The sequence below is a fragment of the Cryptomeria japonica genome, chromosome 6, assembly GCF_030272615.1.
Source record: "Cryptomeria japonica chromosome 6, Sugi_1.0, whole genome shotgun sequence".
Lineage (NCBI taxonomy): Eukaryota > Viridiplantae > Streptophyta > Pinopsida > Cupressales > Cupressaceae > Cryptomeria > Cryptomeria japonica.
In genome coordinates, this window is record NC_081410.1 from 110,643,482 (window position 1) to 110,665,824 (window position 22,343).

Below are 22,343 nucleotides of genomic sequence, written 5' to 3' on the forward strand. Positions count from 1 at the left end.
AGTGAACATGTTCTAATTTGGGATAATGGCTCTTGTTATCCTTTTCTTTTCTTTTTGCCAATTTCTTTGGAATCTTTCTTCTTTGTTTCTTGTTCTGTGTTGTTTGTGGTTCTTTTTTGCATATCATATTTATTTGCTCTTGTTTTTGTAATTTGAGTTTTGAGTAATTTATTGTTATTTCCTCCTTTCTTTTCTAGCAAATCCCCCTCTCTTGTTGGGTACTGCCTTGTTTTGTGTGCAACACCCTCCTCTTTTTAAACATCCAAAGATCTGCAATATTCTATTTTTCTTTTCCATGAGCTTTCTATCATCCTGATGATGGATCACACTAATGTTGATGCAAATAAGCACACACAATCTAATCCAGAAGCAATAATACTTATATAATTATGGAATGTGGAAAAACTAATATCTTTAATAATGGCTTTCTATCGAGGTAATGCATAAGACATAAGTGTAGGCCACTGGGTCAAATTTAGTTGTTATTGCGGGTAAGACATATTGGTCTTTTGCCATTGTTAGTTTCCTCTCTATTGTTATGAGAATGGATTCGGAGGGGTCTACCATTGAGTTTAGTTGGAAAACTGATATTGAGATTGTTGTGGCCATGGCCCTTGCCATGACATCCAGTTTGATGAGGAACTACCTTGCCATGCTTGATTAGGAATTGAGTTCAAAGGCTAGTAATTCCAGTTTGCAACATTTGAATTGATTGCAGGGAATGACGCATTATACGACAGGGAGTCTGGAGGCATACCTTGTTTTTGTTGTCATGGATTACATTGATCAACATATAAAACTTGCCCTTCTTCATCTTCTAAGGTCTGAAACTATGACCGGATCTACTTTTCCTCAGAGATAGAAACAATCTTCTTTCATATTTAATTGGAATTATTTTGTCTACGGTGGGGGTAGTACTCTATGAGAGCTACTTCAGCTTCCTCCTCTTTCTTCTTGATATGCAAAGTGTCCAATTGTGTGGCAAGATGACATATAATATCCTCCTTCATGTTAAAGAGAATATTGTTGAGCTTCACTCTAGAGACACCATTAGATGACTTTGGTAGTTAAAAGTAATAGTTTATTGCTTCAAAAAGTTATAAATGAAGGTTGATGATTGATTATTGGTTGTTGATGACTTTGGTTTCTCGTCTGCATTTTGGAGAGAATTTGTGTTTTGCTCAAAACCCTTGAGGATGAAACCCTTTTGATTTTGCTAGTTTTGGTGGTGAAAGATCCTCCCTAGCTAGTTTATGACGGTTTCAATTTAGGAATTACATTAGAGCTTCAATGAAGTTTTTTTATTTTATGTAGATACTTTGATGTCCATTGATATATGTTAAAGTTTTGATTTGATTATTGTATTGATTTTTTAGCAAATAATTTTATGGTGTTTGAAGATTTCTCTAGTCATGCCATTTTCAGTTATATATCTATGGTTGCTTGTGAATCCTTAGATAAGTTGTAGCATAATTTCAATCTTGTGGGACTATGAGAGGAGGTTAAAAACAACACATTTTGCTAGATTAATTCTCTTTGAGTTTGCTCAACAAGATTTTATGTGGATTTGAAGGTGTTACAATAGATTTTATTTTGTGCAAGGGAGAATACCATTGAAGGGTGTCTAGTGGCTAGGTGTGAGGTCTTCAAGTCTTTGTCGCCCTATTTTTGAGGGATTTTTCTAATAAAAAATGGATGCCCTACTTATGTGCTTAATCTGCAACAAATTTTAGGTAGAAAATAACATTTTTGTGGAGTTATGAAATTTTAAGGGAAATCTTCCCTATTGGTTCCGACACCATTATTATTGTCATATTGTGACATCGTTTAGGAATTCATGTGCTTACTTTCTCAATATATTGAAGGCTATTAAAGGTTCATTGAATTAGTTTGGTGGTTTCTCGGGAACATGATTCTTGTGTGTTTGGTGATTGAAAAGAAGGGTTAAACTTGTTGTTTTGGATTGTAGTAGCCCTTTAATTGATTTACCAACACTCAAATTGATATATTAGACCTATAGCTAATGTTTCTTTGTTTGAAAAAATTGGATGCCTAGAATTTTAGCCCTATAGTTGGAGTGATATATGATTGGTGATCAAGTGTATTTTGAATGGTGGATGATTCCGCAATAGCCTGCAATATGCTTCAACGGATCTATAACTGTATTAAATTACATCATAAGTTGAGGTATTTTCATGATGATTACACTTGTTAATTCCTTAATGTAATGAAACTATAATGCTAAATGATTATCTTCTAATAAATCTTGCACAATAGTGTTTAGACACATTAAATATTATAAAATAACTTTACGACAACCCAATATTTTATTACAAAACACATCAAAACTTTGTGATAGTGATTATCTTTCATTGCATGTTCATTTTCTCAATTACGTTGTGGTTTTTTCTTTTTTTTGATAGATTACATTGTGGTTTCCATTAGAGATAAATTTTTGAAAAAAATAAGGGTGTTATTTTATTCTCTTCTATCTCCCTACTTTCTTACTCTCTTTTCTCTCTTACATCCTATATTTCCTAGTACTATTTATATCTATGTATAATAGTACAAAAGATCGTGTCTCTTACTATTGGTATATTTTTTGGGTGGGTCGATAGTTGATTGAGTATGTTCCTTTGAAGTGGATTTGTCTTGCTATAGAGTCAACTCTATCCTACCAATATCATCCCCCTTTGAAATAATGTTTTGTCCTCGTGACATCCTAGCTTTTTCTTGATTGAGACATCTAAATATATGAAAAAATTGTTATTACTATTGGAAAAACATGTCATATTTCTATATAGGAAAATAATGTACTTATCGATCTTTTTAAGTTGGGTAAATGTATTACCCCATCATCTCTTTTCCTTTTCCAATAAATAAATTTAATAATTTATCAGGTAATGTATACTCTCCTCCCCTTGCCTTAGTTGGTATCTAAATGAAATTTAACAATTTATTTGCCTTTATGAGTAACACAATTTCATTTGCTAATGTCGAGTTTGCCACCTCTCTTAATTGTTTTAATATGCGTGGTCTTAGTCCTTCTCTTTGATCCTAGTTTTGTTAGTACTATTTATGGAGAGTTTCTATGTATACTCTTGTAGTTTCATCCATATCTTTCATTGCATGGTAGGTGGATAAAACTTGCATAATTTAATTTTTAATGTGGTCCATCTAAATTATTAAGGCCTTTGTTGAAGTTGGCCACCTCAAGAATAACAAGTACACATGTATTGATGATGTTTATAGGTGTTTGTAGAGTATTCACTCTAGCTTCTAGTATTGTGTGGGTGATGGAACATTTCTTTATTATTTCTTCAAATATTTTGCATCACCTATTGTCATATTGTGTCCTCTTAATTATGCATTTCTATAAGTATTATAGTGTATGTGCACAAAAATGGGGGTTGAAAGTGGTAACTTTTAAAAAAAATTAATAACAATTAATGTTAGATGGGAAATTGAAGATAACCATGCTTAAAATTTGAAAATGTGTCAAGAATAAGATTTGTAGTTCTTAGAATGAAGTGTCCAAATTACTATTTTGAAAAATGGTGGAGATTAAGAGGTTCGAATAAAGGGATCACATAAAGTGTTCTTATCTTTTTTCAAAACAATATCATCTAGTGTGCTCCCTAAAAATGTTGGCTTTTTAAATATTTCATAATTTTTTCTTTAATGAAAAATTAGCTAACATCAAAAGTTAATTTTTTGAATGTGCATGTAACAAAGTCTAGAATATAAAAATTTAATTTGTTTCAAATTTGGATGTACACATAAAAAATGAAAAAAAATACTATACATAGGTTTTTGGCAAAAAAAGATGACACTAGCAAAAAAAATTAAAGATTAAAATTTTTACACATTAAAAATGTAGTAGAAGTTACATGGTTAGATAGGTAAGAGACAATTTGATGTTATTGTTGTATTTTTTTAGATCAACATAAAATAATCTACAGACTTGATGTGGAGCACAATTAAAATTTATTTATTTTCCTATATTTTATAAAAAAACATGTATGTTTGAGCATTGACATGAAAGTCCAATTGAAAGGTTTGGATTTGCGAGGAAAATCCAACCCTTAGGGTTGGTAGTTTCCAAGGCAAGTTATAATTTTATTGCATTATAATGTGCTCACATTATAACATGTTAATGCTATGTAAAATTTGAAAAATAATCTTAAAATAGTGTTCTTTTTTGTTTTTATAGAAAGAAAAATGTGAACAAGTTATATGCACAATTGACAAAACAACTTTTTGATGCCCATCTTTGTGCACATACCTCACATATGTAAGCTTTTATAGTTGTTTCCATAGTGAAGTTGAGGTATCCTAGGTGATACTTTGCTATGCATTGTATTGATTAAGCTCTTCATAATCTCATATGTATCCACATGTTTCAACATGTCTTTCCTTGTAGTATTTCCTAGCATGTCACATAATTAGATTTTTTGCATTGGGAAAATCTATGAAAAATCTATTTGTGAGCCATAGAATACTAGCTAAACTAGTGAAGTTGAGGTTGATGGTTGTATGTACATTTTTATGCCAATAATTCTTTTATTTGTTGTATAGGGTTAGATGGAAATGAAGTTATAATGTCTCTAATAAAATATTATACAAAAATTATTAAAATTACTAAATTATAATATTCTGAGCTATTATATATACCAATATTCTTTTTAATGATATGCACCCAAGCTTATATGTGTTTACCTTACTCTTGCAAACTTAAAAATTTCTTCACGTTGTATTTATAAAATATTAAACCCAATATTGTAGGTTGGGTTCACAAAAAGAAGATAGACTACTTATTCAAATGTTTTGTCTAATTTAACAAACCAAAAAAATTCATGATTACACATTAACACTTTATGTATTTTAACTTGATATTACTTTAACCTAGATTGAAAAATAAAATTGTAGATGGAAGATAAGTTTTAGAGATACTTATATTTATAATTATAGTTTGAATTACATTATGTGAGGTTGTCGTAAGAACACAAAAAACAAATACATCTTCACAATTTATACATTAACTAAGGTAACTCAAATTATGAATTGGGATCACAAACAAAGAAAAAATTGTAGAACCCTTATTTCATATTTAAAAGATTGAATCTCATTACCATAGACTGCTAGAATGATAACCATAATGGGAGATACAATAATATACCTTAATAACGGAAAGAATGGCTACAAGTCACAACAACAAATGAAAAATATAATGCTTGCTCCCAATAAAACCTAAAAATAACATAAGTTTGATATCATTGAATATTTCCCACCAATAAGGCTTGAATGAAACCTTTATGTGATACCTCTCCTTTAGTTGAAGGGGTTTCATCCTTCAATGCAAGATTTATGGGATTTTTGCCTCTTGACCTCCATGGATTTGTAAATTTTTATCCTTAGATGTGTACACTTGGACAACAAGTGATCATGGAACTTTTGGGTTAGGGTTTGTGTAGTTTTTCCTATATTTCATAATAATTCTTTTGTTCAAACTTTGAAACCTTAATACCTCCAAAACAAATGTCAAAACTTGCATTAAATGCAAATACCTCATGATTGGTATGTGACAAAGAGTACCCATTCCTAAGGAGTGTCATTTTCTTTTGAATTATGCTTGAAATCATGTCACATACCCCTCAATGTACACAAAAAATATAGGTAAAAAAATTGTGTCTTGTAAATACTCTTTACAATAATGGTGAGAGATCCCATAGGGTATGAATTATTAACTATTTCATTAGTGGTAGTCAAGGAAACATCTTCATTTGTAGTATTGATCCACATGCACATCATTAAATGATTCTTTTATGCCTCTAAAAAATTGGTCATGTAGAGAGGTAGGTCATATGAACAATGAAAAGAGTTGGGAGTGTTCATCTTTGTGAAGCATAGATACTTCATGAATCTTACCACTAGTTGGAGATCAAAGTTCAGACAATAGATATGATAGCAAGGACAAGTCTAAAACTTCAACGAGGCAAGGGAAAAAAGAGGTTTTACAAAAATGGATGATGGGATGTACAACTAGTATGTCTTGTTAGGAGAATTGAATGAAGTCAAGGGATGGATGCGAGTTATTTAAACATGGATAAATTTGACACTCTAATATGCATAAAGGAAAAAAGTAATATTTTAGAGGAAAGATATGTTGGGTTGAGATTTTCAAAAGTTTAGCAAGGACCAAGGAAAGATCAAACTTAGATGAGAAAGCATGCCTAGAAAAGTAACACTAAAACTTTGATGATTGAAAAACATTTAGAAGACTAGGCATGCCTTTAAACTTAGAGGCTCTAGGGACCTTATACGATAAAGGAGGCAAAGAAGAGAAATAACACACATAAAATTGGACCATGGAAGATGCATGAAATATGAAATAAATAATTTGGTCCGTAACATAGATTCTTACGAAAAGGGGACATGCCATATCGAGAAGTGGAATGAAGGATGTGCTTAGGAGACTTAAGAACTATTTCTTCTTGTTCTTATTGTGTTTTCCTTTTTATTTATTCTGGTGTCTCCCTTAGCACTTCTTCTATTACCCCATTTTTTAAATATTCGACCACGTCCTTTGTTCTTTCTTCTTATTCTCCTTTTATTGAAGGATTTTAAGTAGTCTCTATTGTTCTTGTCTAGCCTTCTCCTTTGCTTATATAGTTTAAGAGAGAAGGATTTACACCCTTTGATTGGAATGGAGTTCTATTATCTATATTTCGGTTAACTTGGCTCTTATTTTTATTGATAGATCAAGAAAAACTATGTCTATTTCCTCATATTTCCTTCCATCTCTACCACCTCTTCTCTTTTGCACTTATGTTTTTCTTCTAATTCTCCTATTAAACCTTCAGTGATCTCTACCAAAGTGTTGGGGTACTTGCAATATACTTTAATAAGGCCTATTCAGTCACTTTTTTATTCTTTGTGCCTACTTGGTGATATACTTGTGCCATTTGTAGGATCATTCGTGGTGTAAATAATGGCCTATACAACTTTCTAGCATCCATCAACTCCTCTTTTTGTTCTTCCTTATCTTGTATATTTTATAATTATTATTTTTTATCTTTTGAATTATTCTTCATTAGGATATTCTCCTTCTTGCTTTGTTCTTATTCTTTGAAACCTATATCTCTTTCTCAAATGTATATAACTTTTTGTATCCTTTTTGTTTATTCTCCCTTCTTTCCTTTTGTACTCATTTACAATAGATCATGTGTAGCTTCTCTTGTATGATATTGTGACCCTTTTCTATCAAAATACATTTGGCATGAAGTGGAAGGTCATTTGACGGATATGGTGGTTTGACATCTAGGCTCATACACTTTGATCTTATTCGGTAAGACATGCAATATGAACTACTCTAATACCAATAATTCAAATCTAGGTGATCCAAGGGACAAAACTCTAGGTAAGGGCATATATGTGTTATAAGAACATGGAATTAAGTTGAAGATAAAGTATTAGTCAAAGAATAATACTATAATGACAACAAATCATTTTATTAATTTGTGTATGCCATACTCTCACATAGAGATGTGCTGCTATGTATTTGTGTCATTTATCTATTAAATCTCTATACCTAATAAGTTATATATGTAGATTTATAATTTATATGTTAACACAGATAAGGGTGGTCATTATAGAAGTTGAATACATAGTTCTTCCATGCATGATGTCTCATCTCCTAATAGTTAGGATCTTATAGATATGCATCATGCTGACAAGTAAAATTTTATGAAATGACTCTAGTATATCTATTGGTTCATTACATTATGCTCCATGTTATCATGTAATGTTCTACACCAAAATCTAAATTATACAATATGTAGATGATGACACGTGAAAACATAAATGTGGTCTATAACACAAACAATGTTGTTGGTTGTAGTGTGTGGAATGATCCTTCACATTACATCTAGATGGTGCATGAAAAGGGTTATGCAGGAGCTAGATGATGCATGTTGAGTTGTGTGACATGGTTCCAAAGATTGCATAAGAGGCACATGGATAAAGGAGCTATGTACAAATCAATTTACATTGGATTGAATGACTATTACATGAGCTATAGTTAAGAGAATTATATATACATCGTTGCTCTTGTGACCTATAGTAAAGTAAGAGTTTATATTTCATTTTCATGGTGGATTAAAAGTAAGAATACCCTTGTATCACCTCTTAGAGAAATCTCTAGGGATGATAGAAGGATATACTTCTCTTGTTTCCTCATTTGTCTTTTTATGTGTCGTAGTAGCTGCAATATCATTTTATTAGAGGAAACACAAACATTTGGAAATGCTACAAGATCAAGACATCAAATGGATTCAGTTAACTATGCAAGTATAACCTAATAATTGATTAAGTTAACCTTAATTTCCCACTACTAATCTTGTGATTGTCTTGGATCTCAACGTTCTAACTATATACCAATTCCACTCTAACACTCCTATCACAATGAAAAGAAAAAACAAAAAACCCTTGATTCTCCTTTTTACAAAGTAAGAGAATGATATGATATTTAGTGTTTCTTTCCCCTCCCATAACTCATTAGAGCTTAACATATGATTTCAATCTCACCTAGTCCTTGTTAATCTTTACTAGTTTGTTAAACTCTAGTGACCATATAAGAGAATGTTTATATTTTTTAGTCTTTTTTTGTCACTATGACAAGGTGGCTTACTATCACCATTGCCATGTCATTCCTAGCATGGTGGCAATGCGACCACCACTTATATTTTGCACCTCCACAACTGCCATACTTCACCCCAAATTTAGGGCATGAACTAAATAAAATGGAAATAAAAAACTCATTGTTACACTTGTTGAAAGATCAAGTCAATGACTCTAATAAGTTAAAGAAGGTTCCATGCTATTTCAAGACTATTACCTTATGCCCTTTTAAATAATTAATAACCCCCTAGATACTATAATTGATTATGTTAATCCCTAATTGATTTATTCATAATAGAACAATTGATATCTTTTTAGTATTTGATACACAATATCTTTAGTACATTTTTCTAAAGAATAATCATTGGTGAAACCTAAGGTCAAGTACAAGCATATAATTGATGAGGAACACAATTTTGTGACTCTTAATGCTAAAGAACAAAAATATATTGAATTGTCAAGACCATCTACTAACTCATCAACAAATTGACAAGGGAACTCTAAACTTATTCAATTATACATTGGGTTTAATTGACTTATAGAAGCACTTGAAACCTTTGACTTTCTATCCACATTGCTATAAATTCATGACAACATCCTCTTGCTTGATGTTTTCCCTATACTTAAGATTATATACTTTATAAAACTCATCAAACATGTTGGTCATAATTCTAGCCAATATATAATCAAATACATAGTAGTTATATAATAAAAATTGAGAATTCATTTTAAATGGAGAATCAATATCTAAAATTAATAATGTTATCAATATTAATTACGATAATAATAAATAAAAGTCACAATTTTAATAATTAAGTAGATTTTCTGGGGTATTACAAATATATATGATCATTAATATATTTTACTAATAAAGAAAGGTCTTTATTAATCAACATATTAGTTTGGTGTATAAGCTCTAATTATAAGGATTATTTTCTCTTTTACATTATATATTATTCAACAAGGTATACCATCTAAGTTTTATTTTAAAAATGAAACATATAATCTTTATACTATGAAGTTTCTTTTTAGATAGGAATGTGCAACCTTATTTATGAAGCATACATGCATGTACAATTAAACCAACACTAAAATCATAATAAACATAATGACATCATTTTCTCACTAGGGTTTCATCCTTTTATTCAAATATAAATAAACCACCTTAGGCCCTTTTACTACAAACATAATGAAAGGTTCACTTTATATGGACATAGTTGAAGGAGTTTGACAAGTCCCTCTATTAACAATAAGAGTTCACTCTATTTACTATTGCAGTAGAGAAAATTGAACTCTTTCCCACATGTTTATTGTATTTCAGGTCAATGTCTTTGTTGCATGATTTTAGTGCATACTTTATATCTTTTGACATGTTCATTGATCCTAAGTTTGGACCTAGTCTTTTGATATACAATATATTTCAATTAGATATTTCTTGACTCATTTCCCAATTACCCATCCCAACTTAATTACACTTACAATTTTATCCCTTAGATAATAGATGCAATTATTTTCCTCTTATCCAAAATTTATAATCTTACATTGTAAGGTTGACAATCTTGAGATTTGATTGATATTGTTAATGTGGACGCCAAAAAGTTTGAATACATTTGCATAGGGTCATGCATATAAAGCATCATCCTACGACACTTATAGAGAAGAATCAATGATCATTTAGAGATCACAAAGTATTAAAGATCATTTTTCTCCTTTTGTAAGAATCAAATATCAATCCTCATAAATTATCATTACGCATCAATAAGAAATAATAACAAAGTAATTAACACTCATTGTCAAATCGCACTCCAAGAACATCTCTAAACATAACCACTCATTGGTTTGTATTGAGTTTTAACGAGATTCAATACTAGTTTAGCTACATTAATTACCACCACATGTTTGTTGACACCCACTATCCCTCTTTATCTCTTTTACTATTGTTAGCTCACTCTTAGGAATCAATTAAGGTACAAGGAAGTCTAAGACTTCAATCCTTACATAACATGTCCCATAGTGCTATTGAGAATCATCCAAATTTTCTTACTTCAAATATACATCAAGTGAAAGAGTTCTACAATTGTTGAAAGTCTATTTTTTCTTAGGGTGAAATCATTCAATCTAGACAAAATCACACTATTATATAGAATCAATCATGTGATTGTACCATAGACACCTAGCTTTTCACATCTTAGTCATCTTAGCTCTATCCTTTACTAAGTTTTAGTTCTCAATTTTTAAATTTATATCATAGCATAATATTAGTCAAAATTAATTTCATGGTATTCAACTCTAATATGTCTCATTTATGTTTTCAATGCATGCTTATTTTTAGTTGATAGATCAATAATATATTTAAAATTATATTTGATTTATACTCCCATAAAAATATTTGTAGGGTGTGCTTTTCCCCCCAAAACTATCAACCAAAAGACTTATTTTCAACATTTAATTACATCTTACAACACATGTATCTTTTTCAAGCCTTCATTTTTTTCCCAACTCTTTCCTACTAATTGTAGAAATAATTTTGAATACAAAAAATTACAAAGTGATTACATCTTAGTTTATCTATTCAAGTGGCTTAAGGTTTCATTGAGCATAAATCGACACTATCTTATTGTAATGGTGAAAATCGTATACCAATTCTATTTTCCCTTATGTTTCAAGTTCACTTCAACTAGGTTGTCCTCTGTGCACTAATAAGTTTAATGTCACTGTGTTAAATTCGTCTGACACTCTTATCTTAGCTTGTTTCATGACCACCCATCCTTAGGAACTAATTTTGATTTATATATCTACCATTCACTACCCTAGTTCAAATATATGAGTAAAGAATTACTATAGGTCACTTCCATGCATGCGTCTTTGAACCTCATTTAAAAAAAAAATTAAATTTAAATATAAACCTTTGGACCCTTTTCCTACTAGACACTATGAGATAATTTAGCACATGTTTCTGTAGACTTGTGTGCCATATTGTTATATTTAAATACATTCATTATTCATTTTGAAATCATATAGGATCATCAAGGATCGTTCAAATGAGAGCATTATAGTAGCATCATTGGGCATCTAAATTACATTGTCAATTTTGCATTATAACCATCCTAAGCATACTACATACTTTTTTGTTCTTTTTTTATACCAGTTCATCATCATTGGATCGATCCCCCCAAGAGGATTGACCAAAGGAGAACAAATTCTTGCCTAGTATGTTTCTAAATAGCGCCTCTCTATAATACACCACTTTAAACATTTGTATAATAAGTTTAGGCAAAAGAGTTACAATTATAATTTTTCTACCAATTCATTATGTAGGTTAGGTTCGTTTTCACATATCAGGGCCACTTCCGTAAACATATTTCAATTGAAGCTAAATTAATTTAGGCTATACATTTTGAGCCTTTTGTTAACAAAATCTTATGTTTTTACATATTGGTAAAACAATTCTCAACATCTTTAATAATATATTGCTCTATTCAAATTTTAAACTAAATATCACAATGTTTGTCGATGGTTTTGGAAATGGATTGACAAACTAAGAGGACTTGATCTTGAGGGCAACTTTATGATTAAACATACTTGAGTCAAAATTGTACTTAAATTGATGACTTTTTATAAAATCTCGATGCTTCATCCTTACAAACATTAACAAGATATAATAAATGATAAATACCATAACTAAATATCATATTCAATTTATTTATATTGAATAAATTCCATTCTATATTTATCATTATTTAATTATTTGTCCGAGGTAATCTATGGTTGGGTGTATATATTATCCACTTATTTCTTTGGTGTTCTCGTACAAATCTATGGAAACCCACTTTAAATATACTAGAGGTGTCTTTAAAAACTTTTAGCTTCCTTCTTTTTAATTCTAGAGTATACCTTAACTTTTCCTAGTCTAGGTGGCAATGGTATACTAGCCAAAACATATATATGATATCATGATTGACTGTAATCATATTAATAATAAATGATGAACAAAATTCGAAAAAGAAAAATTCCATTCGTCATTGTTTTAAAGCAACAAAGAAGACTGAGAAATGGGGATCCAGAGAAAATGGGGAGGAACTCAAATGGGCAAATTATATTTTGCAAATAGTAAGCATGGTGTTAACTTAATTGCCGATAAATACCAAAAGGAGAGAAAACAAATATAAAATCTCAAAGAATGATAGATGTCCATTATACGCCTTCATTCAGTAGGTGTTGTTTGTGGGAGAAGGGCATGGATGAACACATGGAGGATGGATCAGCGGCTCCTGCAGGAGGAGGAAACATTGAAACATCAGAGGCCTCAGAAGGTTTGAGGAGAAGAGGGAACTCCCTCAAGAGGAAAAACAGTGCGTCTTCGTCCACCCCATCTAAGCGCCTGGCCAAAGATAGGTCTCCACTGCCTCCCTTACACAATGGTGGTGTCAAAACCAGGCAGTCGCCCATTAAAATGGCTGCTGCCCAACAGAAGGCACCCATTGTATCACCCCCATTTAAAAGTGAAGATACCCAAATGGTTACTCTAGCTGCTAAACCAGTGGTTGTTGGTGGAGATTCAAAGCAGGAGGATGAGAAAATGGATCAAGCAATTGCTGCTGTAGCTAGCATGGAGTTAAGTGAGGACGTGCTTAAAGATGAGAATGCCCACATAGTGCCTACGCCTTCTGGTAAGCTTTGTTTCTTTGTTTTGGGCCATTTTAGGGTAGACTTTGTATTGATACGGGTCTTCAATGGGCATCGCTGGTTTGTTGAATTGTATGGTGGGATTTAAAAAAATAAGGGTTTGCGTGCAGATCAGTGGTTTAGACTCGCCAATCATAGGTTATGATTTCTAGTCCCTAGAACTTAAGGATATCCTCTTATGTGTACCAGGAAGAGGAAATTTCTATGAAGTCGTTTCCTCGTTATCAGAAACTCATACCGCACATTCACACCAACACAAACATGTAGAATCTGCATAATGACTACATCCATAACCACATAGTTATAGCCATTCAAGATACATACATATAGAATTGGACGGTCCTACTTCACACCCACACCACTACATACAAATAGTTGTGCATTGTGACCGCATGCACATGGTGATGTCTGTGTACAGAGAGCAGCTATTTCCCATACATTTACACACATGTTAGCATATTTGTTGAACCCTATATCCAAACAGCTTGCACACAGAACAGCTATTTCATTTGCATATATACACGCGGCTCTGCATGTTGATCACAACCTACTCCTACTTTGGAAAACAAACAGTATTTTGTGCAGTGTCTGCACTCACACTCACATAGTAATATACATTTCACATACACCCACATGCATAAAAGTTAGCTAAATTGATCGCACCCTATATATACAGCAGCACATACAGAGGTTCTGCATAGTGACAATACCACACCAAATAGTTAAGGGAGATTGAGGAATTTTTACTTGATGGATATCAAATAGTGCGAAGGTTCTGCACCTTGTCAAAGAGTGTGCCTACCAGTGGATTATCTTGTACTTGCCAGTTAATCCCCACGTCATATAAGATCTATACAATTGCTCATCTAACAATGCAGAGCTATGCAAATCGATCGAATCCAATCTAAGTACAGACATTCAAGTAGAGTTCTGCTTTCAAATACAGACATACACAAAGAACTTTGTAATTTGAATACACAATATTCACATCGACACACACACAAAGTGCAGTGCATATGTCTTGCACTCACCAACATTGAGGAGTACTTGCCAGTTAATCCCTACGTCATAGAAGATCTATATAAATGCCCATCTAACCACATCCAATCTAAGTTTACACATTCAAGTAGAGTTCTGCATGCTCATGCAAAGCTCTGCGTTCAAACACAGACATACACAAAGAACTTTGTAAAAGGACTACACAATATTCACATCGACATTCAAACAAAGTGCAGTGCATATGTCTTGCACTTGCCAACATTGAGGACTTCTCAAACTTAAAATTCCTTCATATTGAACCACACGGTCGCTTATATTAATGTAGACAAAGCCTTCTCCCGATCTCCACATCAATCCACATCCACATAGAGCTTGACACGATGACAGTCATGGTATGACCTTGGAGATATTCTATGCAACTTGGGCCATCATGCTGTTAAATTTTGAGTGTGTTTGATGAGCAATTGGCAACATTTGTCTTGAAGAGGTAAATTTTGCGTAAAATAGGCCCAGCGTTCAAATGTGGATGTGATTGGTTTAACCTCTAAATAGCTTATGCACACCTATCGGGTCTCTTAAGTTTTGAAGTGCATGCACCTGACAATTGTGTCCCTGGAAATCGAAGACCTTTTGTCACTTGCAATTATTTCTCTAATCCAATGGTAAATGGATTTTAGTGTTAGCCTATTAGGATAAATGAATATAGTTACGAGCTAAAACTTATATATCATAGTTCTTAATGTTGTGTTGAATGTAGCCGGATTTACAAAGTTTATTTTAGTTGTTTGGAGGAGCTTTAAATTTTTCTAGTTACTCTTTTATGGCAGGTTGGTTTTCCTGGACAAGGATACATACCTTGGAGAAGCGAGTCTTAGCTTCATTTTTTGATGGGAAGTCTAAAACTCGGAACCCTGATATGTATTTAGAAATACGGAATTCTATCATGAAACGATACCACAGGAATCCACATAAACAAATTGTTCTGACAGATTTGTCTGATATAATTTCAGAAGACAATGATGCAGTTCGTGAGATCATGGATTTTTTGAACCACTGGGGCTTGATAAATTTTCGGCCTTTGCCAAGCTGCCAACAAGATGGTCCTATTGCCAAAGAAGATTTAGATTCTTCTACAGAGAACATTAAAGATGAAATTGACAAAACTACATCAGGAGCTTCAGTACTAGAAAAAATGTATAGTTTTGAAAAGGTCAGTTCCAGGTCCCGGAAGAAGACTTCTGCAGCTACTGCTTCTGTTTCAATGCCGACCCCTGTTCTTACTGCAGCTGCAATTCCAGATGTTTTGGTTGGACCTCAAGGACCTGCAGTTGAATATCATTGCAATTCTTGTCAAGCTGATTGCTCAACAAAACGTTACCACTGCCAGAAGCAGGTGTGTTGGTGAATATTCTTTAAATGTCTTTTTCTTGAGAACATTTTACTTATATCATGTCCTACACTTTGTGCATGCATCTCAAAAATGTACCAGATGTTTGTCTGTCTTGTTACTTTTCATTAAAGGGGCCAAATGTTGTCCAACTTTAGGTGCTGTATATCTTCTTGAGTTGCACACTGCTGATCATGATACATCAAGAAAGCTTTAAATTTTAAACATAACTTACCATAGTAACAGAATTGCTGAGCAATGGAATTATAAATTAAACATTGCATATGGGTCAAATCATCTAAACTAGATTGTCCAGAGAACACCAAGATATGCCTAACCTCTTATGGATTAATCACAGCAGCACAAGCTTGAGTTAATAAGGCATAAGAGGGAATAGGCAAGCTTTTCCAATTTATAAACTGTTAATCGCTGAGTGAACACAGAGTATGACTTGGAGCTTCCCACTAACCAAATATAATGTCTTCATAATCATGAAACGACCTGTGAAAACCTTACAATCACGTTCATCAAGGATATTACATGCTACCTGATTTAAAGGTGGGCTAACTAGTCGGATATATTGCTATATCCTGAGGCCCTGAATTAATGAGGCCTTAAAGTAAAAAATAAAAAATCCCAACCCTATCTAGCCCAGAAATGAAGCATGTTCCTCAAACAGATACATTCAATAAAATGTTCTCCTTTCAAATCAAATATGTAAACATAATAATATGATTCATAAATTTTTGGTTGCTCAAAGAGGCTAAGATAAAAAGGCCGGGGATCATGTTGTGGGTGTAACACTGTATATCCACCAAATTAGTTGCACATATGGAACAGTGTGGATGCTTTCCCATATGATTAGTGTGAAATTGGATTGTTCGGTAGAGCACAAATAATTTGCTGGGTAAACGTGGTCCCTTTATAATATGATATTAATATTTGGGAGCAAGAGATGGTAGAGCTGAGAGTGTTCTGTCATTTTGGAATTTTCTTAGCATTTCAGGTCATCTACTTCATAAACACTTTTCAAGTTTTCTGAGTGACAACATTGATTATGGATACTATCCTGTGCTCCGTACCAAAATGCACCTAAATCTGATGCTTTTGCATTCTATAGCATTTTGTGTGGTGCCTAAAAAGTCTAAAAAATTAATACTTGAACACAAATATAAGTAATATCTTCATCCAAGTCCATGTAGAATGCTTTAATATCTGCTCTGCTTGTCATGATAATGAGTGCTATTGTTATAGGTTAAAATGTTGCTTTTGGGATCAGTAGTATTTTATTATATAATACAGCGTCTGGTAAGCTACAGTATATGGTTGGAAAAAGCAAAATAAATTCAACTTTTTACTAGTTATATGCAAATTCATATTAACCATTTGTTGTTATGCCAGGCAGATTTTGATTTATGTTCAGAGTGTTTCAGTGCCGAGAAGTTTGGAGCAGGCATGGCATCAACAGATTTTATACTTATGGAACCTATGACTGAGAGAGCAGGTGTTAGTGGTGGTAGTTGGACAGACCAGGAGACTTTGCTTCTTCTTGAAGCTTTAGAACTTTATGGTGACAATTGGAATGAGATTGCTGAACATGTGGCTACAAAATCCAAAGCTCAGTGTATATTACATTTTATAAGGCTTCCAATTGAAGATCCTTTTTTGGAGGATAAGGACATGCCCGACACAATCATCCAGGGCAGCCTAGAAACAGTTTCAGGAAACAGAGATTTAACAATTGCTGCTCCTCAGAACAATTCAGAAAGCCCCATTGCTAAAAGTTCTAGCAGTGAGGAGCTACCTGGGGTTTCTAAGAATGATGATGCTAAGTCAAAACAGGTAGATGAAGGTCAACCTTCTGAAAAGATAGTTGAAAATGATGCAGTTAAAGCAGTGATAGCTGCTTTCCAGGCTGTTGGTGTATTATCTGGATCTGAGGAGTCACTGTCATTTGCAGAAGCTGGAAACCCTGTTATGGCGTTGGTAAGATGAAAAATTTGTTTCCACAGATTTCTTTCGCTCACCCAGGATATATTATTGCTATATTATGTACAGCCATATCCATCCTTCTGACCAATTTCTGGTTGTCTCTGGATGCCAGGGCATTTTTTTTGGCATTCTTATCTTACTAAATGAAAAGAAGCTCAGCTACTGTCTTGTTTGTAGGTGGCATTTCTTGCTGCCATGGTTGGACGAGAATTAGCTGCGGCTTCAGCTCAAAGTGCATTGAAGGCAATTCATGATAATACACCTGCCATGCAGCTTGCTGCAAAGCATTGTTTTAGGCTTGGAGATCCTTTAGATGATAGCAAGGATGAGAACACAAATTCAAGGTAGGTAATGTGTTAATAGACAATAACAAGTTTGATAAGAAGTACTGTATGCTTTATGATAACTTGATATCCATGGATGTAAGGTGAAGGAGTTGAAATGATAGCAGAGTTCTTGACGCCGTTGGCAGGCCGGATGCACAGGAACTGGAAAACGAATCTGTGTCTCTGGAGCATGGCAAAAGCCCAGATGAGGATCCCCCTAAGAAAGTAGATGAATCAGCTATATCGGATGCACTAAAAGAAACAGAAACTTTGGAAACATCAGCTTCCTTACAAGAGTCCCAAGTAGGACCTGGAAGTTCAAATTCAACAATGACAAATGGGGAAAATACAGGTTCTAATCTCCCATCTATACCAATACAGCTACTATATATGTGTGGACTTAACTTCATCTATATGGTATGGCTATTCCTAACGATTGACAGCGAAATTGTTTTTCTTATGGTATTACTTGCATTGCAGGAAAAGTTGATCCTGAACAAGCATGTAGTGCAAGTGGAGAAAAGACTGGTACTGGTCAATTAACTTTAATAGCTTATGCAATATAGCATATGTGATGTGGATCATGAATTTCTTTATGTTATTTTCTGACAATGAATGGTATTTTTGTATGACTTTTTAACAGATAAAGTTGATCTTGAACAAATTTGTAGCCCAAATGAAAAGAAATATCCCGAGGATTCAATTGAGGTTGAAGATTCTCATTCCATGGACACAGAGAAAAATGCAAATGAGAAAAAAAGTCCTGAAGATTTAGTAGTTGTGGAAGATTCTCACTCTTTAGATAATCTGAAGTCAAAAACTGAGGAAAAATGTGTTGAGGATTCAACTGACGTGGAAGATGCCGATCACTTAGACAAGATGAAGCGTGCTGCTATTACTGTGCTTTCTGGAGCTGCAGTGAAGGCGAAACTTCTTGCAGACCAGGAGGAGGAACATATACAACAGCTTGTGACTGAAGTCATCAATAATGAGGTATTGGCTGTGATTATTTATTTATAGATCTTTATTTTGAAGGTTTCTGTCATATTCATACTCCCGATTTCATGCAGTTGAAAAAATTGGATATCAAATTGAGACACTTTCGGGAGCTTGAGAGTGCACTTGGGAAGGCACGGGAGCAGATTGAAAGGGAAAAACATAGGTTGCTTATGGAACAAGCAAATCTTGTGGCTGCTCGTTTTGGTTTATCCGCAGCACAACCAAGATCCAGTTCCCTGCCTTCAGCAATCGGCAATTCACCTACAGTTGCATTAAGCCGATTTCCCTTGGGAGGGGGTTTGAGGTCTATTGCAAATACTAATGCTGGGACAGCAAAGCCACCTTTATTTACTTCCCCAGTGACCCAGATTAGAAATGTTGCTCCTCCACCAGTTCCATCATCTAGTGCACCTGCAACAAGTTCTGCTGCTGGAGGTACCAGTCAAACTTCAGACCCTCGAGAGGCTATGCCACCACAGGGTGCAAATTTACATTCTGGGTTCCAGTGACAGTCTTAATCATGTGAATTGCCTTCCAGTGAGAGTATTTGCTGAAGGAAATTTCATAATGAGTGAGTCCCTGCTGTGACTAAGCAGTTTTTGCAGAGCTCAGTTCGCTTTGTATAAAAAATGTTAATATAATTTATCATTTTATTCTGATACATACTATGTCATGCCTGAATGTCAGTTTATTTGTTTTATTTGCAGGTGATGGTGTGGCATGATCGTATTATATTGGAAGTACAATCTGTACTGAATATAATGCTGCTCTACACATGAATGGATTTTAAGTAATTATTGAGCCTCACATCTTTTCCAATGCTATATTGCCTTGTTCCTGTAATTCAACTCAATTTCTCATGAATATCTGCTTTCTATTCCTGGGGATTTACCAGTTGATTAGAGCATTAGATATTCTAAATCTCTTGATTGAAATGTATGTATTTTGAGGATACACAAATATTGTGATAAGTGCATGGTTACTGAGACGAATGAAAGGAATAGGTGAAGTTTTTTGATTCTCCAGCATTATGGAATAGTAAGTGTTGGCCATTTATACTTAGGACCGAGTTCCAGTAGGGAGCAATATGTAAAAAAATGAATCCTTTGATATGGTGGAGATTTCAAGAGGGAGATCAGAGACTGCAATTACGTGTAACATTATTTAACATTTTGTAGACAACAAGAACTGCTGTAACAAGGATTGTTGATGATTTCCCATTGTTAGGTTTATTGGCTTAATTTTCTCAGACCTTCTTTTGTATATGCAGCTGCAATGACTCTTTGCACCTGGAAGTAGTCACTTATATGAAGGGTACCATAACTAACCTGAACTCTCAGAGGGCTGCAGAGGGATTGATTTCCTTTTTGTCAGGTTCTTCTGCTGATGGATCTTGGGCCTATTGGGTATACCCAGCTCAAATGCTAATGAAATTGGAAGTACTTTTATCATTTATGGATTAGATATTGGCATGCACTTCAAGTAATCATAAGGTTTGTGTTTTTCTTGATATAAGTGCATTCCTCTTGTCATGAGAAAGAACGCATATTTGATAATGCTTCCCTAAAAATACCATGATCAAGACTGTTGCAAATACTCAACTCCCCTGTTCATTGCAGATGGGACAGAAGCTGAAATTGCATTTTCATGAATAATTCCTCCAGCTGTCACAGATTCAACTCTGTTGGCAATGTTTAGCTTCGTGTAATAAACTTATTGGTACAGGTTACCATATTCAAAAGTACAAGCAAGTCTTGTAATGATTATTACTATTTAGTTGATCTCATATTGTTTTTGTTATCTGCTGATTCCCTTCACTTGCATATATGCTTCCTTAGCATTACTGGTGGCGATGTACGTTGCAAGCATCAATAACCCTCCATGTTCTTTTTTGATAAAAGCTCAGCTGCATTATAATCAGTGTCTGGCTCAGCTGCATTATAATCAGTCTGTGAGTTTTCAGCATGTGGATACATGGGGACAAGGTTTTGGATATGGAAAAAAGTTTCCCAAGTTATGGGGACAGCAGTTAATGGTTACTAAAATAACTTTATTATTGCGGTGATAATTCTCCCGCTTTAGGATTTTAGCATTTTTTTCTTGAAAAGCTAACCTCTTCAAGTTTTTACACACCAAATGGAGAACATCCTCTCTGAGTCACCGAGACCCTGGGACATCATAGACAAATGGGTATGCTTCCCCATGGAAACACTGATTAAAATAAAAAAAATGTGAAACACATTTTATAAAAATTCCTGTCGTATGATTTCGAATTTTGTTTAAACATTGTTGGATTGTATCAGATCATTATTATGTATCAGCAATGACCATTACAAAACATAGGACCCAAATCACGTAGAAAATCAAAGGTATTCACTTAAGAAATCTATCCTCTAAAACTGCAACAATTAGTTGAAAGATCTGAAAGCTGCCTTATTATCCTTGTGGGATGAGCCTATAGTATGATGAATGACTTTTTCAGACTCACCAGTTTTGATTTGCTCCTTTCCGTGACCTCTTTTATCCTAACACCCCCAAATCAACAAAGCTTGTTCGGAGTCACTATTTATCACTCTTGCATGTAGTGTGTCGTTCTTTCCTTTGCGCCTACTTATGCTTGTCTAGTCTCTCCCTTGTGGTAAGTACGTTCACACAGTTTTTGACATCTTGTATGTGCATAAGTCTGTTGAATTCGTTTGGGTTGTTATTCACGATAATATCTGCCCTACTGTTTATCACAAGTTACATGGATGCCTTGTGTCACTTTCCATCTAGTTGAAGATTAAAGTAGTCAGGTGCATGCTTTTGATTCTTCAATTTCACCATTATTGAGTTGAAGGTTTTATGAAACACCATCAGTAATTGCCCAAATATTTATTAAACCTAGAATGATAGTGGCTGAGGTGGCTTACGAGCTTCGTATTGGTGTTACTACTAAGAAAACATGCTTCCTTGTTCCCTTAATACCCGAAGACCTTAATTTGGTTTTGTATGACACCTATTAGGCATTGAGAACTTAATTTGAATATCTTCCCCGAAGACCAAAAAACCCATTTATTATGGCCACTCCTCTATTTAAAAAAGATCATTCTAGCTTTTAATTTTGTTTGATAAGGATATGATAAAGAAGCTAAAACTAGCTGTTGGGTATGATATAATACCTCATATTATATAACAAGAAGCCGGGGCAGAGTTTGAAATGAGAGATGAAAGGCAAGTCGAGGTAAGAAACGTTGCAAAAGCTTTAGAATCCTTATCACTTAGTCAAATTTCCG

The 22,343-nt window shown here is 33.7% G+C and overlaps 1 protein-coding gene across 3 annotated transcripts; it reads left to right on the plus strand.

Annotated features, from left to right (window-relative positions):
• The first annotated feature begins 12,703 nt into the window (after positions 1 to 12,703).
• Positions 12,704 to 20,868, plus strand: LOC131051228 (SWI/SNF complex subunit SWI3D). 3 transcript variants are annotated; one of them, XM_057985638.2, is made up of 10 exons: positions 12,704 to 13,349; positions 15,192 to 15,757; positions 17,153 to 17,737; positions 17,921 to 18,087; positions 18,216 to 18,421; positions 18,550 to 18,597; positions 18,713 to 19,062; positions 19,140 to 19,639; positions 19,776 to 20,561; positions 20,688 to 20,868. In XM_057985638.2, exons 1-8 carry the CDS (start codon positions 12,860 to 12,862, stop codon positions 19,575 to 19,577), a joined length of 2,850 nt encoding a protein of 949 aa, XP_057841621.2. In that variant the 5' UTR covers positions 12,704 to 12,859; the 3' UTR covers positions 19,578 to 19,639; positions 19,776 to 20,561; positions 20,688 to 20,868. The 3 variants fall into 3 exon arrangements, with proteins under 3 accessions (XP_057841621.2, XP_057841623.2, XP_057841620.2); XM_057985640.2 differs by having other exon boundaries at positions 19,776 to 19,858; positions 20,339 to 20,868; XM_057985637.2 differs by having other exon boundaries at positions 19,776 to 20,868.
• The last annotated feature ends 1,475 nt before the right edge of the window (positions 20,869 to 22,343 follow it).